The sequence below is a fragment of the Bidens hawaiensis genome, unplaced genomic scaffold (genome assembly GCF_021521415.1).
Source record: "Bidens hawaiensis isolate Kalapana, Puna unplaced genomic scaffold, B.hawaiensis_p1.1 tig00011411_1, whole genome shotgun sequence".
Taxonomy (NCBI): domain Eukaryota; kingdom Viridiplantae; phylum Streptophyta; class Magnoliopsida; order Asterales; family Asteraceae; genus Bidens; species Bidens hawaiensis.
In genome coordinates, this window is record NW_027491889.1 from 296042 (window position 1) to 318154 (window position 22113).

At 36.2% G+C, this 22113-nt stretch overlaps 2 protein-coding genes across 2 annotated transcripts; one reads left to right on the forward strand and one right to left on the reverse strand.

Annotated features, from left to right (window-relative positions):
• The first annotated feature begins 7532 nt into the window (after positions 1–7532).
• On the forward strand, positions 7533–14321 carry LOC143537866 (putative boron transporter 2). The gene is made up of 12 exons (XM_077031537.1): positions 7533–7660; positions 8585–8667; positions 8765–8957; positions 9968–10106; positions 10189–10354; positions 11176–11342; positions 11440–11613; positions 11705–11800; positions 12228–12365; positions 12442–12761; positions 13371–13641; positions 14016–14321. Exons 1-12 carry the CDS (start codon positions 7557–7559, stop codon positions 14319–14321), a joined length of 2157 nt encoding a protein of 718 aa, XP_076887652.1. The 5' UTR covers positions 7533–7556.
• A 1275-nt stretch (positions 14322–15596) lies between these two features.
• LOC143537861 (phosphoenolpyruvate/phosphate translocator 1, chloroplastic-like) lies at positions 15597–21668 on the reverse strand. The gene is made up of 10 exons (XM_077031532.1): positions 21664–21668; positions 18053–18269; positions 17758–17880; positions 17544–17696; positions 17400–17485; positions 17240–17324; positions 17032–17151; positions 16878–16946; positions 16619–16748; positions 15597–15826 (listed from the first exon to the last, which is right to left on the reverse strand). Exons 1-10 carry the CDS (start codon positions 21666–21668, stop codon positions 15756–15758), a joined length of 1059 nt encoding a protein of 352 aa, XP_076887647.1. The 3' UTR covers positions 15597–15755.
• Between the last annotated feature and the right edge of the window lie 445 nt (positions 21669–22113).

Below are 22113 nucleotides of genomic sequence, written 5' to 3' on the forward strand. Positions count from 1 at the left end.
GTTAGATACTTTAACCCGGTTTCGAGCAAACTTACATCTTTAAAGGGTTATTATTATAAATTCGTAAATAGTTAAATTTTAAACCTTGAACTTTAATTGTTTACATTTCTTAACATTTATTTTACTTAAAGACTTTCAAAACAACCTTTCTAAATCCGAAACTTCTTTCCTTTTAGGCATTGTTCGTTAAACCTGTCGTTCTGGCAAATCTCCAAATTATCATCTTTCAAGTTTATTACTTGAATTTGAGTACTTTCATACCCCGTTTTCTATCTTTTGTTTTGGGGGTGACATTTCATACGTATTCAACTAAATGCTTTATACTTGAATCTTAAACCACAAACGTTATTGTATACTTTACTTAAATAATTGCTCGGTTTGGTGTTCTATGATTATATGCTTATGTGTTTATCGCTTTTGGTTGGCGGAACTATAAAATCCTAGTCTATTTGGCAACCTCTTATAACAAGGTGTCGTTAACGTAATGCAATTAAAGATAACTATAAAACCCTAGACTATTTGGCATCCCCTTATTGCTAGGTGTCACTAACGTAATTCTATTAGCGATTTTATCTTTTATCCAAGTTATTTCTTTTATTTATTGTTTAGTATATGAGTTTTGTGGCCTTTTCTTACTATATACTTATATGCTCAAACTTATGAATTGCTTACCAACCTTTGTGTTGATAAACTTTATTTTATGAAATGTTACAGGTTTGCATCTTGGTTGACTCGAGCTTGTGGAGAAAACGTTGTCAAGACCTCTAGGATATTAGTAAAATGAACAATATTTGATTTGCTACATTTTGTGATATCTTGTTACGACTATTTTTATGAATATTTTTATGTGACATTTTTTATGTTGTGAAATGAAATGAGTTTGTTAAATATTGTCGTTTTAATTAGTGTAATGTGCTTATGGGAAATCGTTACACCTCGGCATGTTCCGCCGCCTTTGGTCGAGGTGTGACAATGCACACATGCTTTTTAGGAAGGAAGTCACCACTGGTTTTTGAGCCATGGATTGAGAAGTTAGCAAGAATTAATCGAGTTCACCACAAATATTCAAAGTCTAAACTCGAAACCGTAATGGAAAATTAGAATAAAAGCCAGAAATGAAACCTGCTACCTGAAGACAATATGTTTCACCCCAACAACAATCGTGTTGAAATTGACCCGAATACCAATCAACACGTACACAATCAAAGACCACAAACTCCATCTAAACTAAACAACACCAATCAAGACCAACCAATACTTCAAGACCCACCTTATAATCGAAACCAAAATCGCATACCACAACAACCCAGAAATAACTAACCACTCACCCGCCTGGTTCTCATAACTGAAGGTATCAAGATCAAAATGACGATGATATTGCCTACAATTTGTATTCGGATGATGATGACAATGGGGTGGGGGGTATGATCATGCAAATAACGATGAGTGGAATGAGCAGAATGGTGATTGGTATGGTCAAGATGATGGTTATGTTGATGATCGGGGTATGCCACTTCTGATGGTTAATAATCTACGGGGTTTTAGAGACGAAAATGGTAATGAAAGACACAGGGGTAATCTAGGATTTTATAGAGTGTATGGAGAACCACATGGGGTTACAATAACAGAAATGTGCTAAGAAGAAATATCATTGTCCTCGTAAGAGGTATAACATTCAGTTCAGACCGGCTATATCTGAAGATGCTTCCCTGATAGTCCCACTGGTTTGGATACGGGGACGAAAAATGTTCAACTCCCCATCCTACATGAACTGTTTGCCCAATTTTCATGACATGACTTCCGAAGAGCCATATTCCCATTTATAATATTTTGGGGAAAATTTAAGTTCTATTGGCGACGGGACCTACGATCAGGATGAGGTCAGGTTGTGGTTATTCCAGTTCTCCTTGAAAGTCAAAGCCAATCACTAGTTTATTTCAGTTCTTAAGTTGATATTCTTAAGTGTGTGTAAAAAAGGTGTAAATTTGTACGTTGTATTGATAATTGTAATTAGGTTTTTCATAAAATGATGGGTTATATACTTTGCTCATATTTACATAAAACTGCCTAACATTGATTAATTACTCCTGGTCTAATAAAGGAAGTTTGTAAAGGATGATAAGTAGTCGAAAATGTACTGTTTTCAAAGAATAAGCGAAAAGCCAATTTGGTGGATTGGTTAGCATTCATGTTTTAAAAATATAGATTTATGGGAAAGAGTTAATTGCATAAATGTATTGGCTAAGTTTACAAACTTTCATATACATGGGCAAAACATGCAATATGATCGGATCATACAAGCCATTTATGAAATTAACTATTAGAGAACATATAAAATGATAAATATGCCCTTGCATAAAATACAAGCAAGGTTGCATAAATCATTAGTGTCAGCAACTAAACACACAACCTGCTCGTAAATATTTATAATATGTTTGTGATTTTTCATTGTCAGAATTATCCACGCCATGCGATCAAACCAGACGACGCTAATGCAATATTTATACTATTCCGCTTGCGTAGGGAAAAGATCCAACTACGGACATTAGAGTCGTTAACGGTGTGAGGTAGCATTTCCGTTCCCGGTGATCACCATTTCATTAGACATTTCCGACGACCACTACCGTATCCGGCCATTCTTCCGTCCACGGGAATAAAGATAAGCGCTTCTATGTCCTCTTATTACAGCTATTGTTGTTGTTGTTGTTGCTGCTGCTGCTGCTGTTGCTGCTATTGATGCTACTGTTGTTGTTGTTGTTGTTGTTAAATTTCAATACTAGTTCTAAAACACATAATTTATTAGCACACCTTGGGACTTTGTGAGTACCTTTGGGATCGTAGTTGTGGTGCGCTTTGTGGGTGGGTGTTCTTTGACTTGCAATACGTGGTTGTACTTTTTTAATTGGGGGTTCTATTGTCGGTGTTTGTGTGATTAGTTGCAATCATAGAGCGTAGGAGCCATGACTATTACTTGAGACCATGTCCTGATACGAGGGTTGTAGGTAAGGATAAAGATAGGGAGCATATATTGCGTTTGGCTTCTTGGAATGTAGGAACACTAAATAGTAAATTGTTAGAATTCGTAGATGTGCTTAAAAGACGTAAGGTTCAGATAGCATGCCTCCAGGAGACTAAGTGGAAAGGGCATAGAGGGGCTGAGTATAATGGGTATAATTTATGGTACTCGGGGTCCGATGGAGCTAGGAATGGAGTGGGGTTCCTAGTGGCTAAGGATCTACAAACTAGTGTGGTGGAGATGATAAGCCATAATGACTGAATTATGGTGTTGAGATTAGTACTAGGAGAGGAAGTTGTGACAATAGTTTGCGTCTATGCGCCTCATGTAGGATTAGGAGATCAGGAAAAGAGAGAACTTTGGGATTGCCTAGACACAGTGGTAGGGGCATACCTAGGGGAGAGAGGATCTGTATAGGAGGTGATTTTAATGGACACATTGGTAAGGCTAACGATGGTTTCCAATTAGTACATGGGGGTTTCGGTTTTGGTGTAAGGAATGAGACCGGCACAGATCTTCTAGATTTTGCGGTGGCCCACGACCTAGGTATTATAAATTCATACTTTAAGAAAAAAGATTCACATTTGATCACTTTTAGTAGCGGCGGACTCAACACACAAATCGACTACCTTCTGATGAGGCGAGGAGATCAACAATGGTGGAGGGACTGCAAAGTCATACCTGGGGAGACGGTCGTGTCTCAACATCGACTGCTGGTGGCAGATATAGGCTTCAAAAATAAGCTGACCGTGCGAGAGGGGAAATGTAAAGCTAGAATTCAATGGGGAAACTTGAAGGACGAAAATCTTCCATTGTTTAAGGATAAACTCATGCTGCAGATATTGGCACGAGAAATGGGGACGCAACACAAATATGGGAAGCTATGGTAACAAAGATCATTCAAGTAGCAAAGGAGACCCTCTGGATCACAACAGGAAAGACAGGTGGGCATAAGGAGTCTTGGTGGTGGAATGAGGTCGTACAAAACAAGATAAGGGACAAACACAAAAGTTTTAGGGAGCTTATGAGGTGCAAGAATGAGGAGGAGATAGTGGAATTGAGGGAGTCTTACAAAACGGCCAAGAGAGAGGCGAAAAAGGCGGTGTCGGAAGCAAAAAACACGGCCTACAAACGATGTATGAACGTTTAGAAAAAAAAGAGGGGGAACATGCTATGTTTAAGATCGCAAAAGCCAGGGAGCGTAGAAGGCAAGATCTAGGGCCTGTGAAGTTTATAAAGGATACAGATGGGCATGTACTGGTTAAGGATCAGGACATCAAGCTAAGATGGCAGACCTACTTCCACAACCTTTTTAACAATGGGAGAGCTTACCAAGAAGAATATGACAACAAAACCTTTCAACGAAAACAACCGAATAACTGCTATTGCCGACAGATTACATGGGAAGAGGTGCAGACTGCACTTAGAAGGATGGGTAGTGCTAAAGCGGTTGGCCCAGACAACATACCTATCGAGGTGTGGAAGTGTCTAGGAGAAGAAGGAATCATGTGGTTAACTACTTTGTTCAATATTATCCTCAATGCCAGACCAGTGGAGAAGCAGCGTCGTAGTCCCTATCTATAAGAACAACGGAGATGCCCAATGTTGTGGTAACTACCGAGGAATCAAACTACTAAGCCATACTATGAAGCCATGGGAAAGAGTGATTGAGATTAGACTTAGACGGGAAACACCGGTTACGGTGAACCAATTTGGATTCATGCCGGGGCGCTCCACCACAGAGGCAATAGACATTATAAGGATATTGATGGAAAAGTATAGTAAGAAGAAGCGAGACCTTCATATGGTGTTTATTGACCTAGAAAAGGCGTACGACAGTGTGCCACGCCAAGTGATCTGGGAAAGCCTTGAGGGTAGAGGGGTCCCGAGGAAATATATTGAGATAATTAAGGATATGTATACCAGGAGTGCAACAACTGTCCGTGCACCCGTGGGGGATTCTGATTTCTTCCCGGTGGAAATAGGCCTTCACCAAGGGTCAGCGTTGAGTCCGTTTCTTTTTGCAGTAGTCTTGGATGATTTGTCAAAGTCGATTCAGGAGGCACTCCCGTGGTGTATGATGTTCGCTGACGATATTGTGTTAGTCACTGAGAGAAAACAAGATCTAAACATGAGGCTAGAGGAGTGGCGAACAACCTTAGAGACAAAAGGTTTAAGGATTAGCCGCTCGAAGACGGAGTACTTACACTGTGACTTTGGTAGGGTAATTGACAATGACGACGTCCAGATCACCATTGAAGGGCAAGTGGTTCCGCAGGTAACGAAGTTCAAGTATCTAGGATCATTCGTTCAGAGTGATGGGGAATTAGACAGTGACGTGGCCCATCGAGTTCAGGTAGGATGGTGTAGATGGAGAGCAGCCACAGGCATATTATGCGACAAGAGATTCCTAACTAAACTAAAGGGAAAATTTTATAGGGTCACAGTTAGATCTGCAATGTTATATGGATCATATTAATGGGCCATCAAGAAGGCTCAAATGTGGAAGATGGAGGTAGCAGAGATGAGAATACTACGCTGGATGTGTGTTTTGAGAGAGATTAGGGGTAACTAACATATCTGATAAGATAAGAGAGTGGAGATTGAGATGGTTTGGACATGTGAAGAGAAGACAGACGACGCATCCTGTTAGAACAGTAGAAAACATTACTATAAAGAGAAGGAAGGGTAGAGGCCGACCTAGAATGACTTGGAATGAGAGGATTAGGCATGATTTGCTAGACCTAAACCTCTCCGAGAACATGGTTGAGGATAGAAATTATTGGAAACGTAGAATTAAAGTTAAGGACTTTTTAGGAAGAAAGGAATTTCTTAAGGGCTGCTATTTACCTTATTTTAGTCACACACCACTATGCTACTGTCTTGTCATATATTATATATGTTATGTGTTAGCTATATTAATTTTACTATGTGCTATTATTAGTTTTATGACTGTGAACTTTGATCCCCTCTTATATTCTTGCTGACATATGTTTTTCTAGAGCTGAGGGTCTTTTTGGAAGCCACCTCTTTATCCCTTTGGATAGAGGTACGATGTGCCTACATCCCACCCTCCCCATACCCTACTTATAGCTTTGCTATTGGCGGGATTCCACTTGGTATGAATGATTGATATGATTGATTGTTTTAATTATTTGTATAATAATGCTATTTTTAGTTTTAAAAAAATTAAAATAAAAAATAACAATATTTTTTTAACGACCAACAAACATAGAATTGCCTAGGTACTCCATGCGGGGTGACCCAATGACAAAAGGTCACCGTCAGCTGGCCTAACCTAGTCGTACGGAGCCCTTAAGCGTCTTCAAGTTATCTTCAGTTCTGGGGAAAACCCACATGTCCGAATGCCCTCCGGTGGCAAAACCCGTATACCCTCATGATCGAACTGGAGATTACAAAAATCTCAGTCTTTCTTCATTGAGCAAGCCATACCCCCTCTAAAACGTTGTTAGTAAGATTTAAACTTGGATCTCCATCGAAAAATCCAAACTTCTTAGCACTACACCGCATTGGCATTTGAAATGGTTTTTAGGTTATTATCTAATTTGGCGGTTTGGATTATTAGGCTATTTATATAATAATCGAAATTCAAAACTCTTTCGCTTGGGTTGGGTTGCATCATCATCATCATCATCAGTGATTTTGACCTCCCACTTTCTTCCCCAATCAATTTATCAATCGCCATTGTTTGTCTGCTCACTGTTACTGTTACTCTCCAATGCAAGCATGACACAATGCTACTACTACTTTTTAACCCTAACCCATATCATATCCTTTTACACTCTCTCTTTCTTAAATAAATTATATATATGCATCACCAACTGCTTGCTTATTTATATCTTGTTGTTTGCTCATCATATCATTCACACACCAATCTCTCTTTCTCTTTCTCTTTCTCTCTCATTCATTCACATTTTCCCCTAATCACCTCCTCCTACCCATTTCCTTCAATGGCTCCTCGTTAACGTTTCAATCTCTTTTCTTTTCTTCATTCCAACAGATCTTCAACTTAATTTCAACGCTTGAATCATGTAATTGTTCTGCACGCACACCACCTGTTCGACCAAATTCCTTTGCTTTTCTTCTAACAAAAAAATGGTTTATTTTGATCAAGTCAACCGTTAATTGATCGATCCATGGAGGCTACTTTGTTGTTTCGTTAACTTATCAAGTTATTAGTTAACAATGAACTCGTTTCGTTAGTATTTTTCGCAACCGAGTATGATGGAGTTTAAGTAGGGACTTCATTACTCGATTCTTTGATTATTAACAGTTTACCGATCTCCTGAGATGTAATGATCAGCAACTGTAGATATTAGTCATTGATCTTATGGGGATCCTTATATAAATGACTCGATATAATAACTATTTCGATATTAACTCTTCTAATGATGTAAACAAAATTCCTTGAATTTCTACACATATATACTACTACAATTGTTGTTATAATATCCTTCATTCATCATATACTACATAAAGGGTTGTATAAGTAAGTATACAACCAAGATACCTCATATTTATGGAAGAAACATTCGTCCCCTTTCGTGGGATTAGTAATGATCTCAAAGGAAGATTACTCTGCTACAAACAGGACTGGACAGGTAGCATACGGGCTGGTTTCAGGTTTGTGATTCTTTTGATCCTTGGACTTGCCATTCAATTATGATCCCGCTATACAACTATCACTCACAACCTGTATGATGTCAAATTAACTATGCACGCCAGAGTTTGCTGCATCATACGGGCTGTACGATAGGGTGAAAAAAGGCAATACAGGGATGTATGACTTTATAACTGCGCAAATCAGTCATTTGTTTGTCACTTAAAAACATCATATGGGCCGTATGACTTTGTCGGTGGTCACATTAGTCATTTCTTTGTCAGTTAAAAACATCATACGAGCTTTATAACAAACCCTGTGAGTGGTCAAATACTCAAATTACTCATTTACGTGTCCATTAAAAGCATCATATGGGTCGTAGTGGTCACATCAATCATATCTTTTGTCAGTTAAAAACAACATACGGGCCATGTGACTTTGTCAGTGAGTAATTTCTTGGTAGTTAAAACATCATATTATGTGTCCATTAAAAGAATCAAATGGGCCATTTGACTTTGACAGTGGTCACATCAATCATTTCTTTTGTAAGTTAAAAACAACGTATGGGTCGTATGACTTTGTCGGTGAGTAATATCTTGCTAACTAAAAACATCATACGGGCTGTATGATAGGGCGAAAAATGGTCATACAGGACTGTATGACTTTGTAAGTGGTCAAATCAGTCATTTCTTTGTCAGTTAAAAACATCATACGGGTCCTATGACTTTATTAGCAGTCACATTAGTTATTTCTTTGTCAGCTAAAAACATCATACGTGATATATGACTTTGTGAGTGGTCAAATAAGTCATTACTTTGTCAATTAAAAACATCATACATTAGTATTTTCTAGATAGTGTGTCCTTGTTTGTTTTATTCTGCTCTTCAATTTGCTCAAAGAAAATAGTGTTATTATGTTTTTCATTACACGATTTCGTTTTTTTTCAGGATTCTGGCTCCAACGACATATATATTCTTTGCATCAGCAATACCGGTTATATCTTTTGGGGAGCAACTAGAAAGAGATACCGGTTAGAAACTTTAAAAGTTTTAAGATTCATATTCTCACTTATAATATATAAATTAGGCTGAAAGTTGGTTTTACTTTTTAATGCTTATTTGGTACAGATGGAAGTCTAACTGCAGTCCAAACTCTAGCCTCAACTGCACTTTGTGGCATTATTCACTCTATAGTTGGAGGGCAACCGCTTCTTATATTAGGTGTTGCTGAACCAACCGTGTTAATGTATACGTTTATGTACAAGTTTGCTAAGGATCAAAAGGACTTAGGAAAACCTCTTTTCTTAGCCTGGACCGCATGGTATTTTTCTGAACACTCTTGGCTAGGTCAAGTAACTGATTGGGTCGGTTTGGGTCAACCTGAAAATCTTGTCTGCTTTTTACAAGTAAATAGTCTTTCAAATATGATTGCATAAACAATATTATTTAGTTTTTGTATACCTTGGGTGACATAGTAGTCCATTAGTTATTTAGTTTTATATATTTCTAGGGTGTTAAAAGTAAATAAGAATTAGAATGGTAAAAAATGTGCCCGGGAACAATATTTTAGTACTGGACAAGACTACTACCGTCGCCTTGTCGCTTCACTGGTTGGACTGGCTGACTGGATTTAAGAACCAGATGACATTCTAAGTAATACAAAGGTTAAAATTGTTTATATATATATGTATATATATGGGAGAGATCTTTTGAGAACTTGATGAGTTGTAAGAACTTTAAGAACTCAATATGAACCACACATTTAATTAAATGATATGAAATATGTGGCTGAAAATAAATCTGATTAAAAAATGAATCAGGAGAGAGAATAAATATTCTTGATGATTACACAAGTTTAAATGTTAGTTACACATGCGTAATAAGTCTATTCGGTGTGTAAAAAAATACTGTAATTTTTTTTACGTTACTTACACTTACGTATTACACATGTGTAAACAAAATTAAAAAAAATAAATTGTTACGCTGAGTTCTTTCGAGTTCTTAAAACTCAAAGAGGTTCTCAAAAGAAATCAATCCTATATATATATATATATATATATATATATATCTAACACTAAACAAACTGTGGGAATATTATATGTTTTGGTGTGTATTCGCAGTTTTAATAAAATATTAAGACTTAAAGATATACAAATTATTGAATCTCGAGTAATAAATGTCTCATAAAATGAAATTTTGAAGGGGAAAAAAATCTTTTACTTTTGGAATTCCAGTCTGACCATCCGTCCGGTTCACTGGTCCAACTGATAACCAGCTGGTTCAAATGAGGTTTAATATTTAAGAAAGTTATTCTTGTATTAATGATAACAGGGTTTGTGTGTGGACGGCTTTTCTATTGATCTTGCTATCTATTTTGGGTGCTTGCTCAATCATCAATAGATTCACACGGGTAGCCGGTGAATTATTTGGTCTTTTAATTGCAATGCTCTTCATGCAACAAGCTATCAAAGTGAGTTACATTGTCTTTAAGTTCAACTTAAGTTTACTAAACTATTAGTGGTTTAACATAATACTCATTACATAGTACATAGGGAGTTGTTGACGAATTTGGTATACCAAAAAGTGAAAATCCCAATCAACTTGCATTGCAATCTTCATGGCGTTTTGCAAACGGAATGTTTGCACTGGTTTTATCATTTGGACTTCTTCTTACTTCTTTAAAAAGTCGTAAAGCAAGATCGTGGCGTTATGGAACAGGTTAGTGTTTCACCTTTGGGCTTTGGGGGGGGGGGTCATGTTATAACATATAATCTATATCTATAATTAGCTTTAATAAAACAGGTTGTTATAGTGTATGGGTGTGCTTTTGTTTGAAGCTGCAATAATAATCAAAGATAATTAGATATTTGAGTGTTTGGCAACTTCAACTTATTTGGTAATTTAATGAATAAACAACCAACAATGATATTTTTATGTGAAATAAAAAGTGAGATGTCTTGTAAAATAGGAAATTTTTATTTGGGAAAACTTCACTCTGTAGTAACCACGTTTTTCAAGTGTTAAAAGTCACTCAACTTTCATCAGGCATCAATGTTGTGAAATTTTTTATAAATGTTAAAATTATTTTATAATTAAGTGGCCTAAATGGATATATGAATCCTTATTATTTAGTGATTGTTTTCTTTAAATTAATTTGAAGTACGGGGCAATAGATAAGAGAAAAAAAGTTCACCAGATTAATTTTCCTGATTTAATTTAAAATACTTAACATTTATAGAAAATTTTCACAAGATTGAACAACTGATGAAAGTTGGGTGACTTCAAAGGAACAAAAAAACCTTTTAGTTACTTTAGTGTGACGCTTGCTTATTATTGTGTACCTTACATTTTTACTCTTAGCTACTCACTTGTGTGGTGGCTGTTATCAAACTTGTTATCAAAAACTAATAAATAATCAGAACACTAAGAACTGATTATTGCAAGTCCAAACACCCTTTAAAACGAAGGCAAAAACTTATGCTAGCTAATGTTGATGTTAATAAAGTAAACCCTTTCGTTGTTTTGATTCTTGTTTCAAGGGTGGCTAAGGGGATTCATAGCGGATTACGGGGTCCCGCTTATGGTGGTTGTTTGGACTGGTGTGTCATACATACCAACCAATAGTGTCCCACAAGGAATCCCGAGGCGACTTTTTAGTCCAAATCCATGGTCTCCGGGTGCTTATACAAATTGGACCGTTGCAAAGGTGGTTAATTACTTTATTCATACTTACGATTTCCATGAATATTGAACATGAACCTGTTTTTTAATCCGTAAATTCTTCAATATCATGTTTCTTGCAGGATATGTTGAACGTCCCGCTTGTGTATATTATTGGGGCGTTTGTTCCCGCCACCATGATTGCTGTTCTTTACTATTTTGATCATAGTGTTGCGTCTCAACTTGCACAACAAAAAGAGTTCAATTTGAAAAAACCGCCTTCGTATCATTATGACCTTCTTCTTTTAGGTTTTTTGGTAAATGATTGTTCATTTCTTCATGAGAATTTACTTCTACATCTTTTTGTAGTTCATTTGTTCATTTATGTATGTATTTTTTGTTGAATAGACCTTACTATGTGGGCTTATTGGCATTCCTCCTGCCAATGGAGTTATTCCACAATCTCCAATGCACACAAAGAGCTTAGCCACCTTGAAACATCAGGTATACTTATTTAATATTTATTAAAACAAAGATATTATTTTCCTTAGGTTGATGTTATTGGTAGTTTGGTACACCACACTCCCTATCACATCATACAGCTGTGTGGGGTCATATTGCCCTCATGGCTTCCAAATGATTTGATGTATAGAAATCACTTTGCAGCTGTTTTAAATAATATTACCTTTGTATTCGTTTATATTAATATTTGTTTAGTTTTATTAAAAAAAAAAAGTTTCTTTAAAAAAAATTAATTAAAGAAATGTTACGGCCTGTATGACTGTGTCACTGATAATGACCGACATCAATAGTCAACGTTTGATGCCAATGATTCAAAAATAGCATCATTTTCATCCTTTTTCTTAAATATCAAATCCTTTGCTATTCATGCGTGTAATATAAAGTTAAAACTTTTGCATTTTTTAAACAGCTTCTACGAAACAAACTCGTATCTACAGCCCGAAGAAGCATACACGCAAACTCAAACTTGGGTGATTTATACCGAAACATGCAACAGGCATACAACGAAATGCAGACTCCACTTGTTTATCAAAACCCGTCAACTGTGGTACGTAACTAAATAAAATCAATCTATTTAAATTTCATTTTTCTATATTTTAATCAAATAATCATCTTTTATACAGGGACTAAAAGAACTGAAAGAATCAACTATCCAACAAGCATCTGCTGATGGTTACATTGATGCACCTGTTGATGAAACCGTGTTTGATGTTAATAAAGATGTCGATGATTTGTTGAACATTGAAGTGAAAGAACAACGGTTGAGTAATCTGTTACAAGCATTAATGGTTGGCGGTTGTGTTTCCGCAATGCCTGCTCTTAAAAAGATTCCCACTTCGGTTCTTTGGGGATATTTTGCGTTTATGGCAATCGAAAGCTTGCCTGGTAACCAGTTTTGGGAGAGAATATTATTACTTTTCACCGCTCCGAGCCGAAGATACAAGTAAGTTTCGAGAGAGAATATTATTATTTTCCCTACTTTTATTTGTGTCGAAAACATCAACCCTAACTTGCACACACTTAAAATCATGTAATTTGAACATGGCCCGTTTATCCAAACGTGTCAAAACGAGTTCGCAGGTAATAAATGAGTTGTAAACGTGTTAATCACGTTGGGTGGGTTGTAAAAAATATGTTAAATGAAATGGGTTAGTAGGACGACATGTTTAACAAAACAGGTTGGCGGGCCGAGTTGTTAACTAAACGGGTTATCAGGTCAATCCAAACACGACCCGTTGAATTAAACAGGTCAACCTGAACATGACTCGTTATTTAAACGGGTTAGATATGCGAACCAAAACCTAATTATTTTCGCGTCATGACGGAAACTGGCCTCGTAGCCAAAACATTTTTTGGTGAAACTTTTTTAAATGTTTAGTGTGTCAGGTATGATTAGAAAAGTTATTTTATTTCTTTTTTTAGTAACAATCTTAATTTTGAATAAAGTTATTTAGAGAGTTTAGACTTTTGGGTAACTTTTTTTATTTGACCTGGTTGATCAGATGATTTATATTTTCTGTTATTAATATTTTGTTACTTTTATTTTAATTAGGGTTCTGGAAGAGAATCATGCTACATTTGTAGAAACCGTGCCTTTCAAGACGATTGCATTTTTCACAGTTTTCCAAACTGTTTACTTGCTTGCTTGTTTCGGGATAACGTGGATCCTGATCGCAAGTGTTCTTTTTCCACTTTTGATCATGCTTCTTGTTCCCGGAAGACAATATTTGCTTCCCAAGTTTTTCAAAAGTGCTCATCTTCAAGATTTAGATGCTGCTGAGTATGAAGAAGCACCTTCCACAACTTATAATATGGCATTTGCTGTGAGTCAAGTTTCTCTTTCTGAATATATTGCGAAAATTAAAGAAAAATACATTATGCGTGGTGAGCGTCCAATTACCTTCTAGCAGAACCCAGCCGAGCCCGAGCCCGCTTTTTCAAGTTTCTAGCTTGAGCTTGGCTCGTTTATTACCAGTAATTAAGTTTTAGACATTTGATTATTTTTTAGATATTATTTATTTATAGTTTTTATATATGACATAATATATACTATTTAGTTATTTTTATCATAATTTCATATATTATAATAATAGGTATTGTAAATATATTAATTGAAAATAAATAATTCACAATCACTGATATATATATATATATATATATATATATATATATATCTTTCATATGTATGCACTTGTAGGATGAGGATGTTCATTCAAGAACATCTCATATTGATAGTGGGGAGGTACTTGATGGAGTTATAACCAGAAGCCGAGGAGAGATCCGCCATACTAATAGTCCAAAATTAACAAGTTCAACTCAAACCCCACGAGACATGCATCCTTCATATAGCCCACGTGTGCCACAACAGGCTTATAGTCCACATTTGCATGAACTAAGGATCGATATGAGGCTCAGATCGCCTGGAAAAGGGCTAGAAATCAAGCAAACACTAAGTCCTGGTCCATCTAATCTTGGTGAGATTAGGAAAGGTTCTTCCTCGTGAGAATTTTGCAATTTAAATGGTGTTTGTAAGAGTTGTGTATTTTCTTTAGTGTCTTTATATTGTTGTATGTGTATGTATGGGCAGGAAAAATAATCTAATTTATAATTAAATAATGCCAATGCCTTTTCATTTGTGTATAAGCAAAAAGTGAACTTTTGTAGAGAAGTAAGATGGTGAAAATTTTAAATTGATTATGAAGATGGAAATTATAAATTTGTTAAATATGTTGAACTTTAACTACCATCTCAACTCATTTTCACATCTCCATATTTCTAGAGAAAATCAAAGTAGTGTCTCATATTTGAAGCTACTATTCATCTTTCGTATCTTTTATTTTTTTGTAAGAAAGGAAAAAATAATTTAAAAAAAATACTGTTAAAATGAATAGGAATAGATATGAAGAATGAGACGTGAAAGAATTTTATAATCATAAAATATATATTTAAAAAGTGTTTTTAGTTAAAGTTAGGGATGGAGACTAGAATGTTATCTGAATGGTCTTGTTAACTATGAACACTCTCGGGTTCAATTGCGGAGTTAGAATCAAGAATAAATTGATGCAAAACTGACAATTGACAGGTGAGAATTTCACAATTAAGTGAAATTTACTAGTTCCATGTTTTTAAATTTACATGAATGTGTTTGTCATGTTTATCTTTTTCTTTTTTGAACTAAATTTTCATTTGATACGATTTCTAAGTGATTGAATCATTTATGAATGATCTCTAATGTGAGAGTACGCATAAATTTTCATTTGATACGATCTTGAAATGACTGAATCAAATATAAATGATCTATAATTTAAGAAGCGTACGCATAGACTAATTATGTTAACACTAAATTAATTATTATTACATTAATTTTTGAAGTGTAATTACTTTAGTTCAAAAACCTTATAAACCCATTAAAATATTAGACGATAGTTTTAAGTTTACTTACTAATTTATCCGAAGTCAGCTATTAATTTCATGAAAATGTATATACAGTTTGCACTTAATAAAATTAATTGCCAAAAATGATTCAAAAGATATAGAATATGGTCGTCGAAAGAACACATCTTTTAACCCGTATTCAGCCCCTTTGACTCGTTCCTATTGGGCTTGAATGATCTTGATTTATACGAGCTTAAGCTGTTTCAACTAGTACATTATGACATTGTGGCAAACTAACCAAAACAAAATTCAACAAGCTGGGCCCAAAGCGTGTTTTTCAACCCACTTTCTAAATGCAAATCCGATTTGTTTGTACCAGATGAAGGATCATGCATCACTAATGACAATGAACTCCATAAAGATAACAGAAAGCTATGCAAAAAAGGGGAAAAAATAGACAAATTAATCGAAACCCGCAATCAGATAGAACCAGAGTGTCTCCAAAGCCAACATGAATATTATCTAATGGCGCAACATAATCTTACAAGATTCTGAAACAACTTCAAGCTTTCTTGGGCTTTATACGCTTCACCTGCGAGTAAAGGAATACTCCCGCAAGGGCCACTCCCGTGCCTGAAAATAAAAATTACTGATCAAATACTTGAAAATGGAAAACGGGCGAGAAAATTGCCTGGTTGTAATTTCAGTAAACATCAAAATGTTCGAGCCAGATTGACCCATGAATCATTTCCCATATTTTGGCCCGTTTCAAGTTTAGCTAATTTTTTTGGTTTTACACATTCCCGGCTGGGTCAGGTTAACCCATGAACCTTTCCCCAAATTTTGGCCCATTTCAAGTATAGTTCAACACTTTAGTATTACACATTCCAGGCAGAGTAGGTTAACCCATTAACCTTTTCCCAGATTTTGATCCACTTCAAGTATAGATAACCGTTTTAGTTATACACATGTCGTGCCAGGTTTACCCGTGAACCTTTTCCCAAATTTTGACCCATTTCAAGTATAGCTAAATGTTTTAGTCCATGCTTTTGGGTGGGGTTGGCCCATGAACCTTTCCCCAAACTTTGACCCATTTCAAGTATAGCTAAATGTTTTTGTCTTACACGCGTTGGGTTGGGCTTAGTAGGCTGACCCATGAACCTTTTCCCAAATTTTGACCCATACCAAGTATAGCTAATTGTTTTAGCTTTAAACATTTTGGGCTGAGTCAGGTTGACTTGTGAACCTTTTTTCAAAATTTTGACCCATTTCAAGTATAGCTAAACGTTTTAATTTAAACATTTGACATGTTAAAGGTCAATAGTAAGCTGAATCAAACCCATTAATCTATAAACGACTTGAAATTACCTCAAGAAATAATGTAAGATACACGTTTTCATAATATGTCAAAACATTGAAACTTACCTATGGAATTGATGGGTGAAACAGGTGTTCGGAAAAACAGAACAGATGTCACAATCACCACCACACGTTTCACACAGTTGCCAACAGAATGTGTAACTGGAGACACCCTTTGCAAAATCATATATGAAACCTGCCCAACATATAAATCTTAGCATTGCAGTGTTTCAAAATCTGTACCGTTAATTTCTATTTGATTACAATTTCTTTAAAATACTAGTTTTGATGTAATTACAATCAAGACATAAGATTTAAAGATTACCTGCTGATAAGCATGGAAACAGATTGCAGCAAGGAGAGATCTAACGTACACTTGTTGAACATTCAATCCCTAAAAGATTAAATAAAATTACAAAAAACGATCACCAAAAATGATTATTTGCAATAATATATGCTAGAAAGTGTGTAACACTCACAGCAGACTGAAGATATGCAGGGGTAAACCTAACTCCTTCAGTTAAGAGAGTAACAGGGGCCAACAAGAAAAATGACATGATTGTTATAAACGAGAAGAGTGTAATATTATCCAATGATTCCTGCAATCACGAAAATGTGAGTGCATAACATACAAATAACTCCACACCATCAAAAACAAAAATACAAAAAAAGGTTAGCTAAAGATACCTCTTTCTTAACCATAAATTTCTTGCTGAGAACATTACGTGATTGGTTTGACACATTGGATGCCATCGCGCTCCAAAACCCAGCCCTGTTGACCAAATGCAATGTTTAGATCATAAATAAGAAACATGTGTCACTAAAAGACTAAAAAAGATAGTTATACCAGTTGAATGAGGCCTCGGTCATTGATGCAAGGGCCACTCCACCAGTAATGGGTAAAAGGGAAGCAACCACCCATGGTGTAGGCATCTGCAAGTAAGATGATAAGCCTGAGAGCAGTATGAAATTATTATAATAATAACAATACCTCTCCTAGGAACATAGCAGACAGTACTACGGAGAAAAAGGGTTCCATAGCTTTGATTGTGTGAGTAAATGAAACAGCAACTTTTCCAAGACTCATGTTTGTGAAAAGATTGCCTAATGTGTGCACCAGAGCCAATGGCAGGATTGCTAGAAGCTGCAAGTTACAAGTAATCAGTACATAACATCAATTTCATTCATTCATAACATTAAAGTACCTGTGAGGCACTGATTTTGGGTCGTTTGTGAAGATTGAGCGTCCACATGAATAAGACAATCACACTCCCAACTGCAAACTGAACTGTAGTGACAGTTATCGGATTTGGAAAAACCTTCAGAACCTGCACACATGTCAGAAAGTTCAACAACGCAATTGTACTCGGGTAATTCTGATTGATAGTTGTGTTAAAGACATAGGATTTGGCAGGTGAAGCAGTATGTATGTATGCGAAAGAAGCATGTATTGTATTGTACTGTATAATACGTGGTGAAGAAGAGAGAGGAAAACCAAACCTGTTTGTTATAGATGTTGAAGTAGATATTAAAGAGGTACCAAAGGCCGAACAAGGATCCAAGCACTAGGGTGTCTAGCAGAAGCTTCTTGGACTTGTCAGCCTCCACGTCGTCAGCACTGCTGCTGTCGGCGGCTTTAACCAGGAAGCCATCATCGGATTGAGGAAGAGGAGAAGGAGTTGAAAGCCAGCATAGTTCGCGAGCATTATTGAATTGACTTGGAAAGTGAAGGAATGTAATAATAATAATAATAATAATAATAATAATAATAATAAGTGCTTCGATTGTGAGGAGGCGGCTTGAGATTTGGAATGGAGTCGGTGAGAGTGAAGGCCGATGTCTGCATATTGCAGCAGCAGAGAGAGGAGATCTAACTTAGACGATGAATGAATCAAAGGGGTTGGTTGGTTGGTTGGTTGGTAGAGTATACAGATTACAGACAGACAAGACAGTATTGGAGGCTCCGCCGATACACTGGACTGTGGGGGAGCTGGAGGGATGTTATGTTTGTACGGACACTCTGGGCGTTTTTTTTATGATACTTTCAATCTTTTATTATTTTCTTCTTTAATAACTAGGATGTAGAACTCGCGTCTCGTTAAATCCAATAAAAAACATATGTAAAAATGTTCAACGACAAAGTCGCTGCAAATTGGCGCGAAGTCAATATGTATCAAGTTACGACATCGAGACTAAATAAAAGAAATAAACCCGTCAATGCCAAAATATAACAAATTATCATATGTATAATCAAAAAAACCGGCACATTACAGCTGTGAACCAACACAAATTCGTAAACATAAACCGATTATAACTAATTAGATAGTGATAAGCGGGTGTCGAACACAAGGAGTTTGTGGAAAATGTGTTACTAAGTAGCTTTGTAACTAATCTATATTAAACTAAGTGCAAAAGGTAAAATCAATGATGACCACAAATCAATTAACTGATAAAAAATTAAGTAATCAATTAATTAAAACCGTTGAAGCACATAATCAAACACAAACAATTGATCAACCGAACGACTGATCAATCACAAATCCAAAGTTAAAGTTTAGAATAAACAAAACCTAACATGCAACTCAACCCTACACCCGGAGATGGCTATGAAGCCTTTAGCCTTGCATCTTGATCTTCATGCTCTTGATTATGATGTTGGAGATGGTGTTCATTGATCAATTGTATGATTAGGATGAGTGTTGGTGGTGTAAGATAGCCTCCAAGAAGTCCCAAAACTGATGGTTATTGAATAATATCGATATTAGGGTTTTTGGGCCTTAAATATGGAAGAAAAATCACCAAAATCTCTTTTTTCGTCAGACCAGACCGTAAGCTACGGTCTGGCCACCATAAGCTACGGTCAGACCGTAAGCTACGGTTTGGTCAATCTACTTTACGGTCTGCTAGGCCAAAACATTGTTTCCTTCATAGAATCTTCGTTTCAACTCCGTTTTCCTCCCCGTTTGCGGCCACGTCTTCGTATTTCAATTCTCTATCATCTCATAGATCATCACTTTCATTTCCACTCCATCATGAATGCTCCAAGTTAGCTTCTTTAAGCTCCAATAAGCTCCATTAAGCTCCGCACACCTGTAAACATAAAACCTATCAAAGTATTTGTGTTCGATACATATAAACAAGTAAAACACACAATATAAAACACTTAAGGCGTGTACTTTTACCCACACATCACATCCCCACACTTATCATTTGCTTGCCCACAATCAAACTCTCATGCAACACATACACCTCGATCGACGGTTCATCAATTATCAATATTAATACTAGTGAGGTATAAGGTCATACCCAATTCCCAAGAACTGACATTGTCAAGGTTGATAACCCACCAAATAATTTAATGATACATTTTAAAACTATGAAACCGCCCAAACGAGTGTACTTTGTTTCCGGTTAAGGCACACATGTTCATACCCCTTATAATATAACATCTCTCCTCTCGGTTTAATATCTGGACCAGCAAAAAATGTGTTAGTATCTCTCTGCCCTCAATACCAAGTATGAACACAATGTAATAAGCTTGGTAGCAAGTCATATCTCCACCCATTACCCACCGGTTGCATAGAGTAAAGAACTAAGGGTTTTGTTGTGGCTTAGGTTAGGGTGCGGAAGTGGATTTATTTAGTGACTTATGGTGGAAGAAACCCAATTTATTGACACCAACAAACAAACGAACAAACAAACTCATTAACTATTATTTACAAACGACACTAACTCAAACAGCGACTCTTTTTGAGCTTTTCTTTGATTTTCCAACTTTCTTCTTTCTTTTTTTTCTATTTTTTTTCTATTTTGTTTATTTTTTATTTTTTCTTCTTCTTTTTTTTTTTACTAATACTAACATCAATATATACAAACAACTGACCCAAGACATACGTACATTGTGTACTATGCTCGACAAACAACTTAAATACGACTCTTAACATACCGAGTTTCATCCACAGGATTAAAATAATAAAAGGACAAGGCAAACACGGCTTGTAATGTAGGTTTAAACAAACGAAAGGGAAAATGCACAAACTTGGCTCCTAAGGGATAATGTAGGGTAGGGAGTATTATTTTATTTTTATATGTAAGGCCAATATAAAGTAGGTTTTCTATAGTCCTATTTCTCCATACAGGTGGTGGTATTAAGATCTCGAAATGCATGAGACAACCAAGTTCTAGATATTATGGACATACTGGTTACTCTCTATAATGGCACTCAAATGACGTGTGTATATACTATATATTATATGTGTATTATATATAAGGCAAATCTTACACACGTACCAGAGGAATTAGGCTGCCGACATGAAACATGTGTACCTGTCCCCATGACTCGTTATCCCCATCTAAACGGTTCATTTTAATTGTCTAATTTTTTAAAAACATTTGAATGGGAAGACTTTCGAGAAGCTTAAAAATTGACCATGACCAAAGACCTCTACTTGGCATTAATACTAACAATTAACAAATTACAATTTCGGCTTTTGCGCACAATCAAGCTACTCTTAAGGCAAAAAAATTTTTATTTCTCCATATTTTTCCATCCCCACACTTGAGATTTACATTGCCCTCAATGTAACTCAGATTTTCAAAGATAGATGCAAACACGGGATATTCATACCAATTGCAGTTCAAGGGACAACCAATTACCCATCTCCGGATTTAAATAAATTTGCATACCATTAAACAAAACACATGAAGTTTTTAAACATAAACAGAGACACTAACACCAACCACACGACCCAAAAGTTCATCACGCCACCCGACCACCCATAACACAATTATTAAATAGGCAACAGCAAATAAAAGATAGAGAGAGACACATGGAGCTGATTCAAATCTCTTATGTCAAACGGGTCCTGCTGATGAGTACTTTTGCAACTTTGACCCACACTTCTTGAATATGATATGCCAATATCTACTTCATCGGATGTTGACACAACCACCATGAGCTTCCCCACACTTAGGGTTCACTATGACCACAAAACACAAACAAAAAGTAACACGCAAAAAGAAAACCAAAAATAAAGAAAACAAAACAAAAAGGTCGGGTTGCCTCCCGGTTAGCGCTAAGTTTTTGTTAAGGTCTTCAGCCAGACCGTTACCTCATTTTGCGGTTATGGTGGTCGAATGGAACATTTACCAACTGAGTTTCCTATAAAAGCTCGGTAGTTGACACGCCTCGGCTCTGCCTCCTTCTTTATGTTCAGCATGTTCGATAAACCAAAGCGGGCCGGTTTGAACGCATATTTACCTTTAGAATTTCCAGCATATGCTCGGTAGTGAACACGTCGAGCCCGCACATTATTTCTTATCTTCGAAATATCAAATACTGATCGGGGCCGAAACCGAGCATTTTCCCACCGAGTTTCCAGTGTATGCTCGGTAGTTGAGGTAGTTTACCTTCTTTCTTGTGGTGGACACATCAGAAGAACCAGATCCAATATGGGCCCATTTCTTAATACTTTCCCCACTATTCTTCACCTTCACCTTCTTTTTATTTGAGTTCAAATCATTATCCTCGACTTTGTCAATATGAATAATGTGTAATGGAG

What these genes read in the sequence shown, in the direction of transcription:
- LOC143537861 (XM_077031532.1), bottom strand. An exon ending in TCAACATCTATAACAAACAG is followed by an intron (nt 17,881 to 18,052) that starts GTTTGGTTTTCC and finishes ACATGTGTGCAG; the next exon opens with GTTCTGAAGGTTTTTCCAAA. An exon ending in TTCACCCATCAATTCCATAG is followed by an intron (nt 15,827 to 16,618) that starts GTAAGTTTCAAT and finishes TTTTATTTTCAG; the next exon opens with GCACGGGAGTGGCCCTTGCG.
- LOC143537866 (XM_077031537.1), top strand. Translation starts at nt 7,557, where the DNA reads ATGGAAGAAACATTCGTCCCCTTTCGTGGGATTAGTAATGATCTCAAA. An exon ending in ATCGTGGCGTTATGGAACAG is followed by an intron (nt 10,355 to 11,175) that starts GTTAGTGTTTCA and finishes TCTTGTTTCAAG; the next exon opens with GGTGGCTAAGGGGATTCATA. An exon ending in ATCAAAACCCGTCAACTGTG is followed by an intron (nt 12,366 to 12,441) that starts GTACGTAACTAA and finishes TCTTTTATACAG; the next exon opens with GGACTAAAAGAACTGAAAGA.